General features: G+C 50.4%; 1 protein-coding gene across 8 annotated transcripts in view; it reads right to left on the reverse strand.

Moving 5' to 3' along the window:
• PTPRO (protein tyrosine phosphatase receptor type O) overlaps nt 1–25110 on the reverse strand; it is a 463930-nt gene that overhangs the window by 158755 nt on the left and 280065 nt on the right. For 6 of the 8 annotated variants that reach the window (XR_014473285.1, XM_083180720.1, XM_083180719.1 and 3 more), the window contains exon 17: nt 15203–15286. The exons of the other annotated variants lie outside the window; for them this stretch is intronic. Coding sequence is in view for 5 of the 6 variants with exons in the window: in XM_083180720.1 (XP_083036846.1) it covers nt 15203–15286 (84 nt within the window). In the remaining variant the exon portion in view is untranslated. The remainder of the gene's footprint in view (nt 1–15202; nt 15287–25110) is intronic. 8 annotated transcript variants of the gene reach the window in all.

The following is a 25110-nucleotide window of genomic DNA, read 5'->3' on the forward strand; positions in this document are numbered from 1 at the left end:
CCAAGATTTCTGTTGTACACACTAGGCTGACAGATCGGCCATCCGGCTGATCCCCAGATACAATTACTAAATGTCGGCCCAATGTGTCATATCTGACATCACAACTGGATGCGCATTTACATTGTACCTGCCCCGTAGTACTGTCAGTCACTGGCGGCTTCTGCAGCATGTGTAAGGGATGTACACAAAGCACAATGCACCGATATATCGGTTGTGCTGCACATAAACATTGCTGGAACCTACCAGCTGATGTGCACACAATATATCCACTATTCAGTTGAACAGCGAATATATAACCAAGGTTGTAACCTGGGACCGGCGCAAGTGCAGTAGCTTCTTTAGTACTGCACATGCGCTGGCCCCCCAGCCTCTATAGGCTGCTTCAGTAGCAGTCCATAGAAGCATATTCACAGTCCCGGATCCAGCGCATGCGCAGTATAGTCCTGCATATAGTGACTGCCACTGCAGCAGCCAGTAGAAGCATCCCGGTGGGAAGGAACACCTCCCAAATGGACTACATTGGGTGACTCACAGACTGCATCTGACTTCCCACAGTGGTGGATTTTACCTGAGGGGCTGCAGCTCTATAGCCCATAGGTAAAAACGGCCACTGGTCGTGATGAAGCTTGTGGCGACACGCGCGTCGTCCAAACACACGTAGTGTGTCTAATCCCCCTACTCCCCTCCCCATTGAATTTATTTTGATCTGTGACTTAGATTGGCAGCGCTCCATGAAACATAGGCGAGAGATAGGTGACCGGGTGTGGATCGCGGTAGCACTCACTGCTAGCGATACCACTGAGACCCGACACCTTACTACTGCACGAGCGTACGTGTAGTCAGCATCCTGCATGGCTCTCTCCAGCAGTCCAGGGAGAAGCTGGCGGATGGGCTACACCGGTACAGAGGTGCCAGTGCACACGGCGTCCAATGCGGCTCTCTCCCACTACCCAGGGAGAAGCCAGCAGAAGGCGCGGCTCCACTGGGGTCAGCACTGACAGGGAGATCTCCGTATGCTACCCCCGCACACTGCGGCACAGACTAGATAATATTATCCAGTACCGTGTGAGCGCAGGTGATTGTTAGTGGATGCACCCGGCGATACAGACAGCCGATCACCTCAGGGGTGCATACCACATTAATCAATAAACTGCCCCCTGTGTTATATCTACACACAGCGGCACAAAGTAATTAATATTGCCTATATCGAAGCAGAAGCGAATGTCAGTGGACACCCACGGCAACATATATATAGCCGATCACTCGAGGGGTGCATACCACGACAAACACCAATCTGCCCCACTGTGCTAACCAGCTAGAAGCATCATAATACTTAGGGGCCCATTTATCAAACCATATTTGTGGCTTAATCCCCGAAAACACTCGTTTTCGGGGTTTAGCCACAAATATTAAGTATCTCCTAAATGTATCAAAGGGGGACCACAGCAGGAATCTCCGATCCCTGCTGCGATCCCCCCTAGGTTTCTATGGGGGATGCGAAGCTGCCCGATGTATTAACATTGGGCAGCCCGGCTTCGCATCCCTGGGCTATCGCCATTCTGATATGGTGATAGCCCATTGTAGCCTATGGCTACATATCAGCGGGGTCGCGGGGGGGCAGCGCATAACCGCGCATGCACAGACCCCCGGTTTCCAGGTCAGGGCTTCGCCCTGTCCCTGCGCACCCTTCCAATCATACATCCAGGCGGTGTAACTCAACACCGCAATGCGATGTCCGGCGATGCCACTGCGCTGGCATCACACTATATTGATAAATGCGCCCCTGTCACCCACTCGCCCTTTAAATAAAGTAATAATTGCTGACTGAAATGCGCTGATCCAATCTGACACAAAAGTATACAAAAGAAAGAGATACCAGTAGGCGCCTCTTGCACACAAGTATACAGTTTATTTAATAGACATATCATACGAACATTATTTGCATTTTTCAGATTGATACAAATAAAAATAAAAATAAATATAAATATATTAAATAAATAAATACAAGAATGAAAAAGCTGCCTTAGTGCGGCGAAACGCGTCTTGAACAGGAGCCCCGCTGCCGCCATTTGAAACAGTGGACCTCGAGGTAAACCTCAATTACTGAGCCCGACTACGTCTACCCTACCTCGGTCCCTGGTAACTAACTACAGGCGCAGCAGCGGCGTTTGGCTGAAGACGGCAGCAGTCTTTTGAACTCTCTACAGCATACAGCTGTCGGGTCTATAGTGGAGCGCAGGAGACCGTTACCTTCAAATAGCCTCTGCCCGCGTCAGCGCCCAGCGGCTTGTGTTTGGCTTTCTGGCCGGCACAGCCGCTCTGTCTAACATCTGACACAGCACGCAGGGCATCCGGCATGGTCTATTTCCCCCACTAAGATTCACTGCAGAGCATTCACCGTTATACAAGACCTGAGGCTGCCGCCTTCATCGACACAAGTGTCGACCACAGTGTTACATCATCCATCCTGCTGTTATTACAAAGCTTTTGGAAAATCATCGTTGTGGATTACAAATACCCCGCTGGGTCATTCTACAGCCTTTCTCTTATCTTCACGAAGTGTTGGCAATTTACCCCCCAATTGGGACACCACTACCTGGCTTCATATGCGCATATGAAAAGTAACTAACTAACCAGGACCTGGTAACTATATACTGCACTTTAAACAGTTGCTAATATTGCACATGCTTTTTAAGATTAACATTTTTATATTTATATGCATCTTTGAATTTTCTTTTTCATTCTTGTATTTATTTATTTAATATATTTCTATTTTTATTTTCATTTTTATTTTTATTTTTATCTTCATTTTTATTTTTTCCTGTGTTTATCAATCTGAAAAATGCAAATAATGTTCGTATGATATGTCTATTAAATAAACTGTATACTTGTGTGCAAGAGGCGCCTACTGGTATCTCTTTCTTTTGTAAACTCTTGCTATTTGGGGGCGGCAACCCCCTCCTAGAGGGCAGCCATTTGCACACAACACACACACACTAGCCCATAGCGCTCAGAATCTTTTGCTGTTTTGTACAAAAGTATACAACAAATCACAACAGATTAACTGGGGATACAGGGGGATCCACTACGTGGGGTTAATTCCCCTTTTTCTAATACTTACCTTGTCTTATCCTTATATGTTCACCTAGGTTATGTGCTTTAATGCAGATAAATGTTTTAATGTGTATGTGTAAATGAGTGACAGTAAGCTGTAGATGTGCAATCAAAGTGTATTTTATTTACAGTTGCAAACAAGTGTACAAATGAACAATATATGAAATCAGCGTGGGTGATTTGAGCCTGGAATGAGCCCCTGTGGGGGAATTGGGGTACCAGCAGGTCCCTTTCTACCATAAGCCTGATAGGCTTATGTCTCATGCAGGTGGGGGTGGTGTGGGGATTGCCAATCATAAGCCCTTTCGGGTGTAAGGGGTCAGCAGAACCCTTTAACCATAAGCCAGTCGGCTTATGTCTTATGTCGGCAGATGACTGGTGAAGCGGGGTTGTGGTGGGGCAGGAGGGTACAGGTACAGTCCAGGGTGACAGCAAGAGCTGGAGGCAAAGTCAGTGGATCACTTAGTGGGTAGCGCTGGGTAGCGGAGCCCCGCTCCCAGGATTCTTACCCACGTGTTCCTGTTGCAGAGTGGTACGCAGCGGTGCTGTGCTGGAGTCCCTGTCTGCCACCGCCAGTCCGAGGTGAGGGATGCTCACCCGGCTGGCTGAGAAGTGAGTTGCCGCTGTGTTGGTGATGCGGCCTGCTCAGACGCTGCTTCCTGGTTGGAAGGGGACGCGACGCGACTTCCTGGTTGTCGCGATGACGTCACGGCGGGAGCGCTCGACTCCGGCTAGGAGGAGACTTCTTGCTGTGTGTTGCTGGAAGCTTGGAGTGCTGTGCGGTGATTCGTGCGAAGTCTCCTCACTTCTCAGCCAGCCGGGTGAGCATCCCTCACCTCGGACTGGCGGTGGCAGACAGGGACTCCAGCACAGCACCGCTGCGTACCACTCTGCAACAGGAACACGTGGGTAAGAATCCTGGGAGCGGGGCTCCGCTACCCAGCGCTACCCACTAAGTGATCCACTGACTTTGCCTCCAGCTCTTGCTGTCACCCTGGACTGTACCTGTACCCTCCTGCCCCACCACAACCCCGCTTCACCAGTCATCTGCCGACATAAGACATAAGCCGACTGGCTTATGGTTAAAGGGTTCTGCTGACCCCTTACACCCGAAAGGGCTTATGATTGGCAATCCCCACACCACCCCCACCTGCATGAGACATAAGCCTATCAGGCTTATGGTAGAAAGGGACCTGCTGGTACCCCAATTCCCCCACAGGGGCTCATTCCAGGCTCAAATCACCCACGCTGATTTCATATATTGTTCATTTGTACACTTGTTTGCAACTGTAAATAAAATACACTTTGATTGCACATCTACAGCTTACTGTCACTCATTTACACATACACATTAAAACATTTATCTGCATTAAAGCACATAACCTAGGTGAGCGCTTAACAACTACTATTTGTTCTAACCCATATTTTGAGTGCGGACCACTCAGTTAAGCTGCCCCCACATACAGAGGGATAAGCGCAGTAACCTCCACCAATTCTACTTATCCTTATATGTGTTTTTATGTCGCAGTTCTTAAAAATAAAGAATAAAAGTTATATTTTATAAATTTTCTTCTCTCCAGGTGCCATGTGACAATCTCTTTCTCTTTCCAAATGTGTTATACCCATTGTCCAATGGCAGCACACCCCATATCAGATATTGCTTGTTACTTGAATAAAGGGGTCCTATAAGTACAATAATCTATACCTTCCAGTGCGATTGGCAAACCCCCTCTCTGTTGTGTAAAAACGCCACTGCCTACCTGTCCTAATGCCGGGTAGCTGACTTCAGAAGAATGTGGGTCCTGAGCAGGCGCTTAGAGATTAGGTCATTGCCTCTACCTGGGTTACCCATTTACACTGAACTGCGAGCCGGGTTGAATTTGTGTTGAACCCCGCTTGCTTCCCATGTCGTTTGACCCAGCATATTTCAACTGGGTGCATTCACACAGGACAGCATCCAGGGCTGTGGTGTGTTCATGTGCACTAACCCAGTATATTTAGGGCAGTGTAAAAGCGGTATAATGCAACAAAAATGACACTGCATTAGTACACTGAACTCAAGTGCTGCCACTGCATACAACCACAGTGAGTGTAATAAGGCCAAAGACGGAGGTCACAATGGAGTGAGCTGTGTATCCTATGCGCATCATGCAATCTGTATAGCTTCACACATGTGACTGGTATACTGTAAGTGATTGTCATGACTGTACAATGTTAATACGTTTAGGAAATCTTTAGGATTCACTACCCATGACAGGCCACCTAAGTTGCACTACACAAAAATAATACATGTCACATGCAGCCCTGTCCTCACTGACACATCACTCATCTCCTGATATACTCTGTGCTGCTGGGGACCCTGCACCTCCCACTATATAACTCCCAGTCTGTGGCTGCTGCACCCATTCCCCTCCTCACACCATGTCACTGCCACTGTCACATGCAGCCCTGTCCTCACTGACACATCACTCCTGATATACTCTGTGCTGCTGGGGACCCTGCTCCTCCCACTATATAACTCTCAGTCTGTGGCCTCCTGCTGCTTCTGTTCTCCTCCTCACATCATGTTACTGCCCCTGTCACATGTAGCCCTGTCCTCACTGACACATCCCTCATCTCCTGATATACTCTGTGCTGCTGGGGACCCTGCTCCTCCCAATATATAACTCTCAGTCTGTGGCCTCCTGCTGTCCCCATTCCCCTCCTCACATCATGTCACTGCCCCTGTCACATGCAGCCCTGTCCACACTGACACATCGCTCATCTGCTGATATACTCTGTGCTGCTGGGAACCCTGCCCCTCCCACTATATAACTCTCAGCCTGTGGCTTCCTGCTGCCTCCATTTCCCTCCTCACATCATGTCACTGCCCCTGTCACATGCAGCCCTGTCCTCACTGACACATCCCTCATCTCCTGATATACTCTGTGCTGCTGGGGACCCTGCTCCTCCCACTATATAACTCTCAGTCTGTGGCTTCCTGCTGCCTCCATTCCCCTCCTCACATCATGTCAGTGCCCCTGTCACATGCAGCCCTGTCCTCACTGACACACTGCTCATCTCCTGATATACTCTGTGCTGCCGGGGACCCTGCTCCTCCCACTATATAACTCTCAGTCTGTGGCTTCCTGCTGCCTCCATTCCCCTCCTCACATCATGTCACTGCCCCTGTCACATGCAGCCCTGTCCTCACTGACACATCCCTCATCTCCTGATATACTCTGTGCTGCTGGGGACCCTGCTCCTCCCACTATATAACTCTCAGTCTGTGGCTTCAAGCTGCCTCCATTCCCCAATCACATCATGTCACTGCCCGCCACATGCAGCCCTGTCCTCACTGACACATCACTCATCTCCTGATACACTCTGTGCTGCTGGGGACCCTGCTCCTCCCACTATATAACTCTCATTCTGTGGCTTCCTGCTGCCTCCATTCCCCTCCTCACATCATGTCACTGCCCCTGTCACATTCAGCCCTGTCCTCACTGACACATCCCTCATCTCCTGATATACTCTGTGCTGCTGGGGACCCTGCACCTCCCACTATATAACTCCCAGTCTGTGGCTGCTGCACCCATTCCCCTCCTCACACCATGTCACTGCCACTGTCACATGCAGCCCTGTCCTCACTGACACATCACTCCTGATATACTCTGTGCTGCTGGGGACCCTGCTCCTCCCACTATATAACTCTCAGTCTGTGGCCTCCTGCTGCTTCTGTTCTCCTCCTCACATCATGTCACTGCCCCTGTCACATGTAGCCCTGTCCTCACTGACACATCCCTCATCTCCTGATATACTCTGTGCTGCTGGGGACCCTGCTCCTCCCACTATATAACTCTCAGTCTGTGGCCTCCTGCTGTCCCCATTCCCCTCCTCACATCATGTCACTGCCACTGTCACATGCAGCCCTGTCCTCACTGACACATCACTCCTGATATACTCTGTGCTGCTGGGGACCCTGCTCCTCCCACTATATAACTCTCAGTCTGTGGCCTCCTGCTGCTTCTGTTCTCCTCCTCACATCATGTTACTGCCCCTGTCACATGTAGCCCTGTCCTCACTGACACATCCCTCATCTCCTGATATACTCTGTGCTGCTGGGGACCCTGCTCCTCCCAATATATAACTCTCAGTCTGTGGCCTCCTGCTGTCCCCATTCCCCTCCTCACATCATGTCACTGCCCCTGTCACATGCAGCCCTGTCCACACTGACACATCGCTCATCTCCTGATATACTCTGTGCTGCTGGGGACCCTGCTCCTCCCAATATATAACTCTCAGTCTGTGGCCTCCTGCTGTCCCCATTCCCCTCCTCACATCATGTCACTGCCACTGTCACATGCAGCCCTGTCCTCACTGACACATCACTCCTGATATACTCTGTGCTGCTGGGGACCCTGCTCCTCCCACTATATAACTCTCAGTCTGTGGCCTCCTGCTGCTTCTGTTCTCCTCCTCACATCATGTTACTGCCCCTGTCACATGTAGCCCTGTCCTCACTGACACATCCCTCATCTCCTGATATACTCTGTGCTGCTGGGGACCCTGCTCCTCCCAATATATAACTCTCAGTCTGTGGCCTCCTGCTGTCCCCATTCCCCTCCTCACATCATGTCACTGCCCCTGTCACATGCAGCCCTGTCCACACTGACACATCGCTCATCTCCTGATATACTCTGTGCTGCTGGGAACCCTGCCCCTCCCACTATATAACTCTCAGCCTGTGGCTTCCTGCTGCCTCCATTTCCCTCCTCACATCATGTCACTGCCCCTGTCACATGCAGCCCTGTCCTCACTGACACATCCCTCATCTCCTGATATACTCTGTGCTGCTGGGGACCCTGCTCCTCCCACTATATAACTCTCAGTCTGTGGCTTCCTGCTGCCTCCATTCCCCTCCTCACATCATGTCAGTGCCCCTGTCACATGCAGCCCTGTCCTCACTGACACACTGCTCATCTCCTGATATACTCTGTGCTGCCGGGGACCCTGCTCCTCCCACTATATAACTCTCAGTCTGTGGCTTCCTGCTGCCTCCATTCCCCTCCTCACATCATGTCACTGCCCCTGTCACATGCAGCCCTGTCCTCACTGACACATCCCTCATCTCCTGATATACTCTGTGCTGCTGGGGACCCTGCTCCTCCCACTATATAACTCTCAGTCTGTGGCTTCAAGCTGCCTCCATTCCCCAATCACATCATGTCACTGCCCGCCACATGCAGCCCTGTCCTCACTGACACATCACTCATCTCCTGATACACTCTGTGCTGCTGGGGACCCTGCTCCTCCCACTATATAACTCTCATTCTGTGGCTTCCTGCTGCCTCCATTCCCCTCCTCACATCATGTCACTGCCCCTGTCACATTCAGCCCTGTCCTCACTGACACATCCCTCATCTCCTGATATACTCTGTGCTGCTGGGGACCCTGCACCTCCCACTATATAACTCCCAGTCTGTGGCTGCTGCACCCATTCCCCTCCTCACACCATGTCACTGCCACTGTCACATGCAGCCCTGTCCTCACTGACACATCACTCCTGATATACTCTGTGCTGCTGGGGACCCTGCTCCTCCCACTATATAACTCTCAGTCTGTGGCCTCCTGCTGCTTCTGTTCTCCTCCTCACATCATGTCACTGCCCCTGTCACATGTAGCCCTGTCCTCACTGACACATCCCTCATCTCCTGATATACTCTGTGCTGCTGGGGACCCTGCTCCTCCCACTATATAACTCTCAGTCTGTGACTTCCTGCTGTCCCCATTCCCCTCCTCACATCATGTCACTGCCCCTGTCACATGTAGCCCTGTCCTCACTGACACATCCCTCATCTCCTGATATACTCTGTGCTGCTGGGGACCCTGCTCCTCCCACTATATAACTCTCAGTCTGTGGCCTCCTGCTGTCCCCATTCCCCTCCTCACATCATGTCACTGCCCCTGTCACATGCAGCCCTGTCCTCACTAACACATCCCTCATCTCCTGATATACTCTGTGCTGCTGGGGACCCTGCTCCTCCCACTATATAACTCTCAGTCTGTGGCTTCCTGCTGCCCCCATTCCCCTCCTCACATCATGTCACTGCCCCTGTCACATGCAGCCCTGTCCTCACTGACACATCCCTCATCTCCTGATATACTCTGTGCTGCTGGGGACCCTGCTCCTCCCACTATATAACTCTCAGTCTGTGGCTTCCTGCTGCCTCCATTCCCCTCCTCACATCATGTCAGTGCCCCTGTCACATGCAGCCCTGTCCTCACTGACACACTGCTCATCTCCTGATATACTCTGTGCTGCCGGGGACCCTGCTCCTCCCACTATATAACTCTCAGTCTGTGACTTCCTGCTGCCTCCATTCCCCTCCTCACATCATGTCACTGCCCCTGTCACATGCAGCCCTGTCCTCACTGACACATCCCTCATCTCCTGATATACTCTGTGCTGCTGGGGACCCTGCTCCTCCCACTATATAACTCTCAGTCTGTGGCTTCAAGCTGCCTCCATTCCCCAATCACATCATGTCACTGCCCGCCACATGCAGCCCTGTCCTCACTGACACATCACTCATCTCCTGATACACTCTGTGCTGCTGGGGACCCTGCTCCTCCCACTATATAACTCTCATTCTGTGGCTTCCTGCTGCCTCCATTCCCCTCCTCACATCATGTCACTGCCCCTGTCACATTCAGCCCTGTCCTCACTGACACATCCCTCATCTCCTGATATACTCTGTGCTGCTGGGGACCCTGCACCTCCCACTATATAACTCCCAGTCTGTGGCTGCTGCACCCATTCCCCTCCTCACACCATGTCACTGCCACTGTCACGTGCAGCCCTGTCCTCACTGACACATCACTCCTGATATACTCTGTGCTGCTGGGGACCCTGCTCCTCCCACTATATAACTCTCAGTCTGTGGCCTCCTGCTGCTTCTGTTCTCCTCCTCACATCATGTCACTGCCCCTGTCACATGTAGCCCTGTCCTCACTGACACATCCCTCATCTCCTGATATACTCTGTGCTGCTGGGGACCCTGCTCCTCCCACTATATAACTCTCAGCCTGTGGCTTCCTGCTGCCTCCATTCCCCTCCTCACATCATGTCAGTGCCCCTGTCACATGCAGCCCTGTCCTCACTGACACACTGCTCATCTCCTGATATACTCTGTGCTGCCGGGGACCCTGCTCCTCCCACTATATAACTCTGTCTGTGGCTTCCTGCTGCCTCCATTCCCCTCCTCACATCATGTCACTGCCCCTGTCACATGCAGCCCTGTCCTCACTGACACATCCCTCATCTCCTGATATACTCTGTGCTGCTGTGGACCCTGCTCCTCCCACTATATAACTCTCATTCTGTGGCTTCCTGCTGCCTCCATTCCCCTCCTCACATCATGTCACTGCCCCTGTCACATTCAGCCCTGTCCTCACTGACACATCCCTCATCTCCTGATATAATCTGTGCTGCTGGGGACCCTGCCCTTCCCACTATATAACTCTCAGCCTGTGGCTTCCTGCTGCCTCCATTCCCCTCCTCACATCATGTCACTGCCCCTGTCACATGCAGCCCTGTCCTCACGGACACATCCCTCATCTCCTGATATACTATGTGCTGCTGGGGACCCTGCCCCTCCCACTATATAACTCTCAGTCTGTGGCTTCCTGCTGCCCCCATTCCCCTCCTCACATCATGTCACTGCCCCTGTCACATGCAGCCCTGTCCTCACTGACACATCCCTCATCTCCTGATATACTCTGTGCTGCTGGGGACCCTGCCCCTCCCACTATATAACTCTCAGTCTGTGGCTTCCTGCTGCCCCTATTCCCCTCCTCACATCTTGTCACTGCCCGTCACATGCAGCCCTGTCCTCACTGACACATCCCTCATCTCCTGATATACTCTGTGCTGCTGGGGACCCTGCTCCTCCCACTATATAACTCTCAGTCTGTGGCTTCCTGCTGCCCCTATTCCCCTCCTCACATCTTGTCACTGCCCGTCACATGCAGCCCTGTCCTCACTGACACATCCCTCATCTCCTGATATACTCTGTGCTGCTGGGGACCCTGCTCCTCCCACTATATAACTCTGTCTGTGGCTTCCTGTTGCCTCCATTCCCCTCCTCACATCATGTCACTGCCCCTGTCACATGCAGCCCTGTCCTCACTGACACATCCCTCATCTCCTGATATACTATGTGCTGCTGGGGACCCTGCTCCTCCCACTATATAACTCTCAGTCTGTGGCTTCAAGCTGCCTCCATTCCCCAATCACATCATGTCACTGCCCGTCATATGCAGCCCTGTGCTCACTGACACATAACTCATCTCCTGATACACTCTGTGCTGCTGGGGACCCTGCTCCTCCCAATATATAACTCTCAGTCTGTGGCTTCCTGCTGCCCCCATTCCCCTCCTCACATCATGTCACTGCTCCTGTCACATGCAGCCCTGTCCTCACTGACACATCACTAATCTCCTGATATACTCTGTGCTGCTGGGGACCCTGCTCCTCCCACTATATAACTCTCAGTCTGTGGCTTCCTGCTGCCTCCATTCCCCTCCTTACATCATGTCCCTGCCCCTGTCACATGCAGCCCTGTCCTCACTGACACATCCCTCATCTCCTGAAATACTCTGTGCTGCTGGGGACCCTGCACCTCCCACTATATAACTATCAGTCTGTGGCTTCCTGCTGCCTCCATTCCCCTCCTCACATCATGTCAGTGCCCCTGTCACATGCAGCCCTGTCCTCACTGACACATCCCTCATCTCCTGATATACTCTGTGCTGCTGGGGACCCTGCTCCTCCCACTATATAACTCTCATTCTGTGGCTTCCTGCTGCCTCCATTCCCCTCCTCACATCATGTCAATGCCCCTGTCACATTCAGCCCTGTCCTCACTGACACATCACTCATCTCCTGATATACTCTGTGCTACTGGGATCCTGCTCCTCCCACTATATAACTCTCAGCCTGTGGCTTCCTGCTGCCTCCATTCCCCTCCTCACATCATGTCACTGCCCCTGTCACATGCAGCCCTGTCCTCACTGACACATCACTCATCTCCTGATAAACTCTGTGCTGCTGGGGACCCTGCTCCTCCCACTATATAACTCTCAGTCTGTGGCTTCCTGCTGCCTCCATTCCCCTCCTCACATCATGTCACTGCCCCTGTCACATGCAGCCCTGTCCTCACTGACACATCACTCATCTCCTGATATACTCTGTGCTGCCGGGGACCCTGCTCCTCCCACTATATCACTCTCAGTCTGTGGTTTCCTGCTGCCCCCATTCCCCTCCTCACATCATGTCAGTGCCCCTGTCACATGCAACCCTGTCCTCACTGACACATCCCTCATCTCCTGATATACTCTGTGCTGCTGGGGATCCTCCTCCTCCCACTATATAACTCTGTGGCTCCCTGCTGCCCCCATTCCCCTCCTCACATCATGTCACTGCCCCTGTCACATGCAGCCCTGTCCTCACTGACACATCCCTCATCTCCTGATATACTCTGTGCTGCTGGGGACCCTGCTCCTCCCACTATATAACTCTCAGTTTGTGGCTTCCTGCTGCCCCCATTCCCCTCCTCACATCATGTCACTGCCCTTGTCACATGCAGCCCTGTCCTCAGTGACCCATCCCTCATCTCCTGATATACTCTGTGCTGCTGGGGAACGTGCTCCTCCCACTATATAACTCTCAGTCTGTGACTTCCTGCTGCCCCCATTCCCCTCCTCACATCATGTCACTGCCCCTGTCACATGCAGCCCTGTCCTCACTGACACATCCCTCATCTCCTGATATACTCTGTGCTGCTGGGGACCCTGCTCCTCCCACTATATAACTCTCAGTTTGTGGCTTCCTGCTGCCCCCATTCCCCTCCTCACATCATGTCACTGCCCCTGTCACATGCAGCCCTGTCCTCACTGACACATCCCTCATCTCCTGATATACTCTGTGCTGCTGGGGACCCTGCTCCTCCCACTATATAACTCTCAGTCTGTGGCTTCCTGCTGCCTCCATTCCCCTCCTCACATCATGTCACTGCCCCTGTCACATGCAGCCCTGTCCTCACTGACACATCACTCATCTCCTGATATACTCTGTGCTGCTGGGGACCCTGCTCCTCCCACTATATAACTCTCAGTCTGTGGCTTCCTGCTGCCTCCATTCCCCTCCTCACATCTTGTCACTGCCCGTCACATGCAGCCCTGTCCTCACTGACACATCACTCATCTCCTGATATACTCTGTGCTGCTGGGGACCCTGCTCCTCCCACTATATAACTCTGTGGCTTCCTGCGGCCCCCATTCCCCTCCTCACATCATGTCACTGCCCGTCACATGCAGCCCTGTCCTCACTGACACATCCCTCATCTCCTGATATACTCTGTGCTGCTGGGGACCCTGCTCCTCCCACTATATAACTCTCAGTTTGTGGCTTCCTGCTGCCCCCATTCCCCTCTTCACATCATGTCACTGCCCCTGTCACATGCAGCCCTGTCCTCACTGACACATCCCTCATCTCCTGATATACTCTGTGCTGCTGGGGACCCTGCTCCTCCCACTATATAACTCTCAGTCTGTGGCTTCCTGCTGCCCCCATTCCCCACCTCACATCATGTCACTGCCCCTGTCACATGCAGTCCTGTCCTCACTGACACATCACTCATCTCCTGATATACTCTGTGCTGCTGGGGACCCTGCTCCTCCCACTATATAACTCAGTCTGTGGCTTCCTGCTGCCCCCATTCCCCTCCTCACATCATGTCACTGCCCCTGTCACATGCAGCCCTGTCCTCACTGACACATCCCTCATCTCCTGATATACTCTGTGCTGCTGGGGACCCTGCTCCTCCCACTATATAACTCAGTCTGTGGCTTCCTGCTGCCCCCATTCCCCTCCTCACATCATGTCACTGCCCCTGTCACATGCAGCCCTGTCCTCACTGACACATCCCTCATCTCCTGATATACTCTGTGCTGCTGGGGACCCTGCTCCTCCCACTATATAACTCTCAGTCTGTGGCTTCCTGCTGCCCCCATTCCCCTCCTCACATCATGTCACTGCCCCTGTCACATGCAGTCCTGTCCTCACTGACACATCACTCATCTCCTGATATACTCTGTGCATACACACTGAAACAATGGCATACCTCTGAGCCTTTCCTTAGAGTGATGAGGGAAAGTGCTGTGGCTGTAATTGGGGGTTGGGAATTTGCACTGAGATAAGCAGAGCCCTGCACTGCACACCTGCGGGAAGAATTGAGTATCCCTTAGATCAGTGGTAGCCAACTCCAGTCCTCGAGAGCTACCAACAGGTCACATTTTCCAGACATCCTAGCTGCTGCACAGCTGCACTCATTACTCACTAACACCTTTTAAAAGATCCACAGGTGCAGCTAATTCTGTGAGGAGATCTGGAAAACCTTAACTGTTGGTAGCTCTCGCGGACTGGAGTTAATGGCTTCCCCAGCCTTAGATGTACCACAGGTGAAAGTAGAAGTGACCAGTGATACAGTATCTCCTGCGTTCTGTCCGCCGGATCATTGCTGCGCCCTTTTACGAAATCTTCAAATGGTTTTATCCCATCACCTACAAAGGGGTGCCCTGCTGGAAAGGGATCATGTGAACCCTCTCCGGGGTCCTGCACAATGTAGAAGTGCATTATTGTGCAGCTGGAAGGAATCAGTGAGTTGGGCGTAGATCATGGACACAATTACATTTCCATGTTCACCAGGACGGTCTCTTATCTGAGGCTTTACAATTGCTTATTGCAGCGATGTATGACGACAAGGATTCTTATGTATCCAGTGTCACGCCGCACAGTTAAATAAATACTCCCCCTAAGTGCCGCTGTGCCCATTCTGATTGGCTACCAATTGTTCTAGCCACTGCCTACTTAAAACTAGGACAGAACACACGGACATGCTCTGATAGGGGAATATAATGTGACACACAAGGAGCAGCACTCACCATTTGTGGTTAGTTCCAGAGCTGAAGAGAAGCACATTTGGGATTGTGGAACAGGTGGAAATACAGAATGGAGATTGCAAGAATGAAAAGGAGAATTACTCACCATGGGTTAATGTAAAAAGCCAAGAGGTAGTCAGTCCACAGACAGGAGGGCAGGAGGGTAAGGAAAGCAAATATGCTTCTACGCCTGTGAGTGTTAATAAGGCAGGACAGAGAGATGATGGTTAGAGGAGCAGTGTATACAACGCAAACAGGCAGAAAGTGGCACAACAACATCAGACAATTCCTGGACATTTTAGGTGAATTGTTCCTCAGATATTTAAGGATTTAAACTATTGCATTAGAAACTCTCCCACACATTGCATTAAGGTCCCTGTGGAAGCTTATACCGAATTTCAGCCTTCAGAAGTGGTTCTCCTGCAGTGTGAAGACGTTTGGCAATCTATGGTACATTGTTATTAACCCTCTCATACCTAATATTTAAGCTCACATCTCTCAAACCAACGTAAAGGTGAAATTTCTTTTTGGTATAAGATTCTTTTAGATTAAGCTCCTATGCCTGATTATGAAGGATCTGAAAATGGTCCTGTCTGAAGCCCAATGGAATCACATTTTTGCCTCCTCCTTGCAAATCTCCAGATGTTTGAATCATAGGGATCACAGGTTGTACTTCCCTCCCGACAGATCGCATACTAAAAGAAGACTGAACACTGCGCTATAATAGAAAATTATTTAAAAAAAAAATAAGAAAATAAAAAAATCAGATATAGTAGTAGTAGTAGTACGTTTATTTATATGGCGCCGCAAAGTGTCCGCAGCGCCGTACATAGCAAACAAAAAAAAATGACGAGGTAACGTACAGGGTGTGTTGAAAAATACAGTATACATGGGGGTATAGCTGGTAGAACTAAAATCAGCATCAGTTCAGAAGTAGGTGTCAAAATTGTCAAGGAGACTAAAGATGAAGTAGAGGAAGGGAAGAACAGGACAGGAGCACAGGTGAGGTAAAGAGGTAGGGTGAGTACGTGAGGAAGGAGGGCCCTACTCATAAGAGTTAACATACTAAAAATAGGTGGGTGGACGAACGAAAAACAATAGGATAAGTAGGAACGGAGGGGAACGGAGGCAGGATAAGAGGATCAAAAGAGGTTAGGAGGAGGGATAGGCTAGTCGAAAAAAGTGGGTTTTGAGGGAGCGCTTGAAGGAGGTAAGGGAATCAGAAAGCCTGATGGGTGGCGGGAGGTTGTTCCAGTGCAGGGGGGCAGCGCGAGAGAAGTCTTGGACACGGGAGTGGGAGGAGGTGATTAGGTGAGAGGTCAGTCGGCGGTCAGTGATGGAGCGAAGAGGACGGGAGGGAGTGTGGATAGAGATCAGTGAAGAGAGGTAAGGAGCGGTGGAGGAGGAGAGAGCTTTGTAGGTGGTGGTGAGGAGTTTAAAGAGAACTCGGAAAGGAATGGGGAGCCAGTGAAGAGATAGACAGAGGGGGGAGGCGGAGGTAGAGCGGCGGGAGAGGAAGATGAGCCTAGCAGCAGCGTTAAGAATGGATTGGAGAGGTGCGAGGCGGGTGAGAGGTAGCCCGGAGAGAAGGATGTTGCAGTAGTCAAGGCGGGAGATGACAAGAGAGTGAATGAGAATTTTGGTCGCGTCAGTGGAGAGGAATGGTCTGATGCGTGAGATGTTGCGTAGGTGAAAGCGGCAAGACTGTGAGAGAGCACGAATGTGGGGGGTGAAAGAGAGGGAGGAGTCAATGATGACACCAAGGCAGCGCGTTTGGTCGGTGGAGGTGATCTCGGTTTCACCAATACTGATGGAGATAGTGGGAGAAGAGGGGATGTTCGGGGGATGGAAGATTAGAAGTTCAGTTTTAGCCATGTTTAGCTTCAGGAAGCGTTGGGTCATCCAGGCTGAGATGGCTGTGAGGCATTCAGAGACCTTGGACAGGAGTGATGGGGATAGATCGGGGGAAGAGAGATAGATTAGGGTATCATCAGCATAAAGGTGGTAATGAAAACCATAGGAGCTGATGAGAGTGCCCAGAGAGGTGGTGTAGAGAGAGAAGAGGAGAGGGCCAAGGACAGACCCTTGGGGAACACCGACTGGCTGCGGGGTAGTAGGAGAGGAGGAGCTCGGAGTGGAGACGGAGAAGGAGCGATCGGAGAGGTATGAGGTGAACCAGGAGAATACCGTGCCAGTGATGCCAAAGGAGCGGAGTGTGTTGAGCAGGAGAGGGTGGTCAACAGTGTCAAAGGCAGCTGACAGATCAAGCTGGATGAGGATAGAGAAGAGGCCTTTGGATTTAGCCGATATTAGATCGTTAGTGACTTTGGTCAGGGCAGTTTCAGTGGAATGTAAAGGGCGGAACCCGGATTGGAGGGGGTCGAGAATGGAGTTAGCAGTAAGGTGGTTTAGGAGACGATTATAGGTCAGACGTTCTAGGAGTTTGGAGGCAAAAGGGAGGAGGGAGATGGGCCTGTAGTTGGATGGGGAGTTGGGGTCCAGATTTGTTTTTTTGAGAATTGGGGAGACAAGAGCGTGTTTGAAGGAGGAAGGGAAGATCCCAGAGGATAGGGAAAGATTAAACAGGTGAGCCAGGTGAGAGCAGACTGACGGACTGAGACGACGGATAATATTGGAGGGGATAGGATCAAGCGGGCAGGTGGAGGGAGAAGCGGATTGAAGGATAGAGTGGACTTCAGCAGCAGTGGTGGGGTAAAATGAGGACAGGGGTTGGAAGGAGGGGAGTGGGGATGTAGGAGGGGAGGAGGGAGAGGGTGGGGTCATGGCAGCAGTGATGGCAGTCCTGAGAGAGGAGATTTTGGTTGAAAAGTAGGTAGCAAAATCAGCGGCTACGATGGAGGACGGAAGAGCTGGAGGAGGGGGGGAGAGCAAGGAGTTGAAGGTGGCGAAGAGCCTGCGGGGATTGGATGATTGGGAAAGGATGAGGGACTTAAAGTAGGATTCCTTGGCCAGAGCAAGGGCAGAGCTGAAGGAGGAGAGAATGAATTTGAAATGGAGATAATCCGCGAGGGAGCGTGATTTCTTCCAGAAGCGCTCAGCAGTGCGAGAGCACTTTTTAAGGAATCGGGTGATAGGCGAGTGCCACGGTTGGGGGTTGGAGCATCGAAGGGGGATAGAGGATGGAGGGCAGGCAGAGTCCAATGTCGAAGATAGGGTGTCATTATAGAAGGAGGCGGCGAGGTTCGGGCAGGACATGGTGGTGATTGGGGCGAGAAGAGGACACAGCGTGTTAGAGAAGGCAGCAAGATCAAGTGTGTTGACGTTATGCCGTGAGACAATGCGCTTGGGAGGGGGAGTGGGAGAGGGGGAAGCAGTGAGGGAGAAGGAGATGAGGTGATGGTCAGAAAGAGGAAAAGCCGAGATAGTGTAGTCAGTAAGGGAACAAGAGCGAGAGAAGACGAGATCGAGGGAGTGTCCTTGGATGTGGGTGGGAGAGGTAGTCCACTGAGATAGGCCAAGAGAGGAGCAGAGAGAGAGGAGTTTGGAGGTGCCAGGATCAGCGGGGTTATCCAAGGGGATGTTAAAGTCACCAAGAATGACAGATGGCAGGTCAGAGGAGAGGAAGTGTGGGAGCCAGGCGGCGAAGTTGTCGAGAAATTGGGAGATAGGGCCAGGGGGGCGGTAGATTGCAGCAACACGGAGGTGGTAGGGGTAGTATAGACGGATAGAGTGAGACTCAAAGGAGGAGAAAAGGAGAGAGGGTTCAGGGTGAATGACACTGTGGGTGCATGAGGCTGAGAGGAGAAAACCCACACCGCCACCTTGGCGACCATCCGGCCTGGGAGTGTGAGAGAAAGAGAGGCCACCGTGGGAGAGAGCAGCCGGAGAGACAGAATCAGAGGTGGAGAGCCAGGTCTCGGTGATAGCAAGGAGGTGGAATGCTCTAGAGATGAATAGGTCATGGATGGCAGGGAGTTTGTTGCAGATGGATCTGGCGTTCCATAGTGCACAGGAAAGAGGGGGGGTGGGTTGTGTATTTATGTGGATAAGGTTTTTGGGATTGCAGAAGCGAGGGGGGGTCGTTGGGAGGGTGGGGGTGCGGGGGCGAGTGTTCAGGATAGGTATGGGATGGGAGGGGGGAGGAGCAGTTGGAGAAAGTGAAGTTGAGAGATTAACAGCCATGAGGAACCGAAGGTGAGAGGGTAGGTTAGTGAAATCAGACAGAGGGATTTGGGAGGACAGACAGCGTCTGTAGTAGATTTGGTAGAAAACAGAGTGAGAGAGAAGGTAACAGGCAAGGAACTACTGTCAGAGAGGAGACAAGTGGGTAAAATCAGGTTGATTGAGTAATCCAATTAAGTATGAAACAGCAACAAGTGAGAGGATGAAGGGAACAGAGAAGGTCAGAAGTGAGGCAAATGTGAGCAGGCGTGAAGAGGGAACCAGAGTGCAATAAATGTGTGGCAAAGATAAGAGAAGATAATAGTGAATGAGTAAAATGAAATACAATGTTGGAGAAAATATAGATAAAAATGAATTAAATGTCAAAATTGAGCAACAGGTTGCAATACGATAGAAAGAAGATGAATATAATACAATAAAATAGAAGATGAAAATTTAGACTGTGTTCAAACTCACCTTTTTCAGTGTTCTAACTCACCTGCTTCAGTTTCCAACTCACTTAAGTAATCAAGCTTCACTTTAGTCAGAAAGCTTCCCTCTCAATGAGCCAGCTCAAAATGAGCTCTGCCCCTCCTTATATAGTATGTCAGTCAGCTGTTACACTCAGCTCCTCCCCCTAATCTCTCTTAACACCTAGATTTAACTCCTCCTCCTAGTATCAGTTCACACCTAGTAACAATACACTATACAGATACAGGCACAACCAAAATCACACTCAGATTTCTCCCTCAAAATTGCAGTCTATATATAGAAAGACAGATAAAGAATACAAGACAGAATGCAAGATAACTCACCTGCTTCAGTTTCCAACTCACTTAAGTAATCAAGCTTCACTTTAGTCAGAAAGCTTCCCTCTCAATGATATATCAATAAACAAAGGATAAAAGTGAAACTATCAAAGGACAAGAATGAGACCATTTATAATTACACCAATAAAGAATAATAATTGATGAGAAAGCAAAGAATTCACAATAAATCAGATTTCAGATAGAGGACGAGAGGCTTACAGTATGCAGCCAAGCAGAGGGATGTTGGTTATTAATCAGGCCAAATGCGATATTCACAATAAGGAAGATCAGGTCCATACACACTGGGCCCAGCGTATATGGACAGCGATGACCACTGTCATCGCTGGGGGGAAAGCTGCTCAGGGCATGGGGGGGGGGGGGTAGATGAGCCGTCCTCAAAGCTGCTCATCTGCTGGTAATACAGCGGGAGAGCGCATCACCAATCATAGCCGGGGCATACACACTGGGCGGCATTGGGCTGAAAGTCACCCAGTATGTATGGGCCTAAAGAGTTATTGCCAGAAACTGACGAGTATGTCCTGCCAAGCGAATAGCTTGTTAGTATATTTATCAGGCCAGGTTCATTGGTCAGTAAGCCAGCTGCGTCACACTTGAGGACTGACTTGACACTGAGGCAAAATGGAAACTTGGTTGTTTAATGAATTTTGCACACATAGACAGGTAAGTAACATCAGAAGTCTGGAGATAAGCAAAACATCACTGAGATGATGAGGACTGGAGCCAGCAACACAGTAACTAGAAATGTTCAATAACGCAATATCACAGTGACCTGGATTCTGGAGGTTCACTTGGCAGAAACCGATGTTGACCATCGATGGCGTGTCGGAGACAACAATGGAGCACTGCAGGTAAGTATGTAGCTCGGGATAGTACCAATAACAGTCACTGAAAGAAAGTACACCGATGATGATAGCTGTTCGATGTTAGGTCACCGATGGTGGCTGTAATCGATGATGACTCTCTGAAGGGTGTCTGGTAATAGAAGATGGTACCGGGTAGTAGAGCTATAGGTGGATGGGAAGCGCAGTGGTCGATGACAACGTTGGTGAACCAGATAGACACCGTGGTAACTGCAGGACAGAACTGACTGGAATCAGCAGGAGAGAATACAGCAGAACTGCCAGGAGTCAGGCTGTGCTGGAGATGACAATAGCACTGGTCTGGAGGCTGAATAACACAGGAGCAGATCCTTAGGTGCTACTTAGGCTGTAGACACCATTGCACTGACAACTCCAGACCGTTTCCCCAGCATACTTATAGGAATCAGGGCGGGGCTGATTGGACCCAGCTGGATGATGTCAGAATCAGGTACTGTAGACAGGTTTTGGTTTCTGAATGTCATGTGAGAGAAAGCCAGATCACTGCACTGAAGTCTATTAGGTGTATACCTCAGAGCACGTCTGGACAGGCACTTAGACCAAGCATGTCCAAACTATGGCCCTCCAGATGTTGTGAAACTACAAGTCCCATCATACCTTGCCACAGTTTGCTATTAGCGAATGCTAAAATGATTGCAAGGCATGCTGGGATGTGTAGTTTCACAACAGCTGGAGGGCCGCAGTTTGGACATGCCTGAGACGAAAGGTAAGTGTTCTTTAGATTCCGGATCGTGACAAGCTGAAGGACGTAATTCCAGTAATCAGTGGCATAAGTTTGTCCCAGTTGCCCAGAGGCAAGATGAATATTGGTGTGTCCCCCCCCCCCCACACACACAACATTAATCAAAATATATATCATCTGCTATTAAATATACATTATATACTGTATATACAGAGAGAGAGAGAGAGAGAACACACATATATATTTCAGAACTTGGCCACAGAAGTGATTTTGATGGCTTTCAATTAGTGGATTTAAACTGACAGAGGTGAAGAGGTGCCCCCTTGAGTGCAGGAGCCCGGCGGCAGATGACTCCATTGCCTCCCAGAGTTCTGCCACTGCCAGTAATAAACAGGTGGCTGTCTGGTGAATGTAGAGGGTGTAGGGCTGCTGGCTCCGGTTTCATTTGGTTGGCATTCCAACAATACCATATCTGGGTCCGCCCACACACCCGTAACATCCAAAAGGAATAAACAGCTGGTACCAGACAAGACACTGTGTTTTTTTTTTAGTTAATTACAAATCAGCTTATTCTTGTCCATTGATAGTTTAAGTTTTATAATTTGTTTATTAATTATCTGATTTTTTATTTTCTTACTAAAAATAATGTTCTACTATAGCGCATTTTCCAGTCTTCTTTTTGTATTTGATTTTCATGTGGTTTGAGTCCCCACATCTCACATACGGGGGGCTTCCAAGCGCGCAGCCACCAATGTTTTTCTCTTTTCTCTCAGATTGCATACTATTTTGCCCACCTCCTATAAATATTGCGACATTGGCCATATTTGTATGTATTCTGGTCTTGTCCGGTCCCGACAGTTCTGTATAAACATATTTACTCTCATTAATAATGTTCTTCATGTACAGCTTTCTCCCTATCCTCCCATTATTACATCGATTTCCTGTGGATCTCCCAACACAAACGCAATGTCCTTGGGCAGATCCTTATAGCAGCAAGAGCGGCACTAGCACAACTGTGGAAGCAATTATCTCCCCCCGGCTTATTATCATACACAAAATCTTCCTTTCTGCTACTCGGCCTCGACCCCATTGGTACTTTGGTCTCCACGGCACGATTATACTACAGAGGGAAATGGAGCTCGATACTTTCCAAGTCTTCCCAGTCTGATCCTTTCCCGTTGAGCCTCCACAAGAGAGCTGAATTGTTTGATCTCTCCATATGGTATATATACACCGACACATACATACAGTATGATACTGCTTTCACATTGCAGAAACGGGTATTGACCCCCCTGTATTCTTAAATGGGACTTTAAAACGGGTCTGAACCTTAAGACCTTTCACATTGCAGGTGAAAACCGTTTTAAAAAGCATTTAATACCATTCACACATTTAACCCGTTTAACCCCCAAGGGACACGTTTCAAGCCATAGAAATAGAGCCATTCACACTGCCTAAAAAATGGCTCTGAAACGTGTAGGACTCTGCTTTTTAAACGTGTTGAAATACCAGTTAACTTTAACCGGTAAATCAACTCTGGCACTTTCACACTGCAGCCTTAAATGTTTTAAAATGGGAAAAAAACGGCAATATACCGTTTTAAAAGTGCAGTGTGAAAGGGGTATCACTTAATGTGATGATAATTCTGTATGCACTATTGGAATACCTGCCCTTGCCCTAATACCTGCACCCCCACCTTTTTTTTTCTCTTTTCTCCTTTTTTCTGTATCCTTTTGACAAATATGTTGTTTTCATAATTTCAATAAAAACTATTTATGTAAAATAAAAATAAACTATTGTATTAGAAAAAAGAAGCAATTGTTTATATGGCTGTGGCTTCTGTGCCTCATACCTCAGACTACTGTGCGTACCTGAGACGGGACATGCCAGTGGAATAATGGGTGTTTTCTGGGAATTAGCAGCACATATTAAATGATAAATGGGCCTCATTAACCCCTTGAATGGTGGGTTTTGCTGGGGCAGGACAAACCTACCAGGGCAGGCCCAGCAAAACCCACCACAGATCATAAGAAGCCGCCGCCGCCAATTCCCCTCCCTCACCTTTGCTCCGGTGTAGTACGCCGGAGCTCCCGCTCCGTCGCTGCCCGGGCCCCCAGCCGCCTGTCAGTCATCAGACAGGTGCCTGAACTCTCCCGAGTCCCCCCGAGCCACCCCGGACATCCCCGAGCCTGCCGCCTGTCAATCAATAGAACTAATGGCGGCGGGGGCAGGGAAGCTCTGGTGTACAATTGCCGGAGCTCAGAGGTGAGGGGCATTGAGGGGCATTGAGGGCCATTGGGGGGGGGGGGGGTGCCCAGACAGGTGATGCACCAGTAATGAACAACTTGACACCACTGGCACACACCTTCATTTTAGTGGTATGCCCGGAAATATTCCGGGACAGCCCTCTGCGGCAGCGCAGCTGAGCCCGAGAAATTTCCGGGCATACCACTCAAGTGGTTAACATAGGATGCACTTTATTCCCACAGAACACAATGGACCAAGATAACAAAGAAGCAATAATATCATCACAGTGGAAGCTCAATTCAAATCATCACAACACTTAGTGGGCGGCCCCAGTCCGCCGCACATCACCGGCTACCACATAGACTGGGGCGTAACTACAGCTTTCTGGACCCCATAGCAAAATCTTGAAAGGCCGCCCCCCTATCCCATTAAAAAAAACACATAGGCCTCCACTTAAAAAACATACTCCGCACTGCAGGCTCACCCCTTTCCCACCACACAGAGAGATGCAGTACATTTGGGAAGAGATAGCTAAAAGGTGGTAGGGGGATAGTGAGACACTTGGTGGCTGGGAGGGGATAGTGAGACGCTTGGTGGCTGGGAGGGGATAGTGAGATGCTAGATGGTGAGGAGGGGATAGTGAGATGCTAGAAGGTGGGGAGGGGATAGTGAGACGCTAGAAGGTGGGGATGGGATAGAGAGACACTAGACGGTAGGGAGGGGATAGAGAGACACTTGGTGGCTGGGAGGGGGATAGTGAGAAGCTAGATGGTGGGGAGGGGATAGTGAGACGCTAGAAGGTGGGGAGGGGATAGTGAGATGCTAGAAGGTGGGTAGGGGATAGTGAGATGCTAGAAGGTGGGGATGGGATAGAGAGACACTAGACGGTGGGGAGGGGATAGAGAGACACTAGACGGTGGGGAGGGGATAGAGAGACGTTTTGTGGTGGGGAGGGGATAGTGAGATGCTAGAAGGTGGGGATGGGATAGAGAGACACTAGACGGTGGGGAGAGGATAGAGAGACACTAGACGGTGGGGAGGGGATAGAGAGACGTTTGGTGGTGGGGAGGGGATAGAGAGACACTAGACGGTGGGGAGGGGATATACAGACACTAGACAGTGGGGAGGGGATAGAGACATGCTTGGTGGTGGGGAGGGGATAGTGAGACGCTAGAAGGTGGGGAGGGGATAGAGAGACACTAGACGGTGGGGAGGGGATAGAGAGACGCTTGGTGGCTGGGAGGGGGATAGTGAG

This window comes from Crinia signifera, chromosome 4, assembly GCF_055691185.1.
Source record: "Crinia signifera chromosome 4, ASM5569118v1, whole genome shotgun sequence".
Lineage (NCBI taxonomy): Eukaryota > Metazoa > Chordata > Amphibia > Anura > Myobatrachidae > Crinia > Crinia signifera.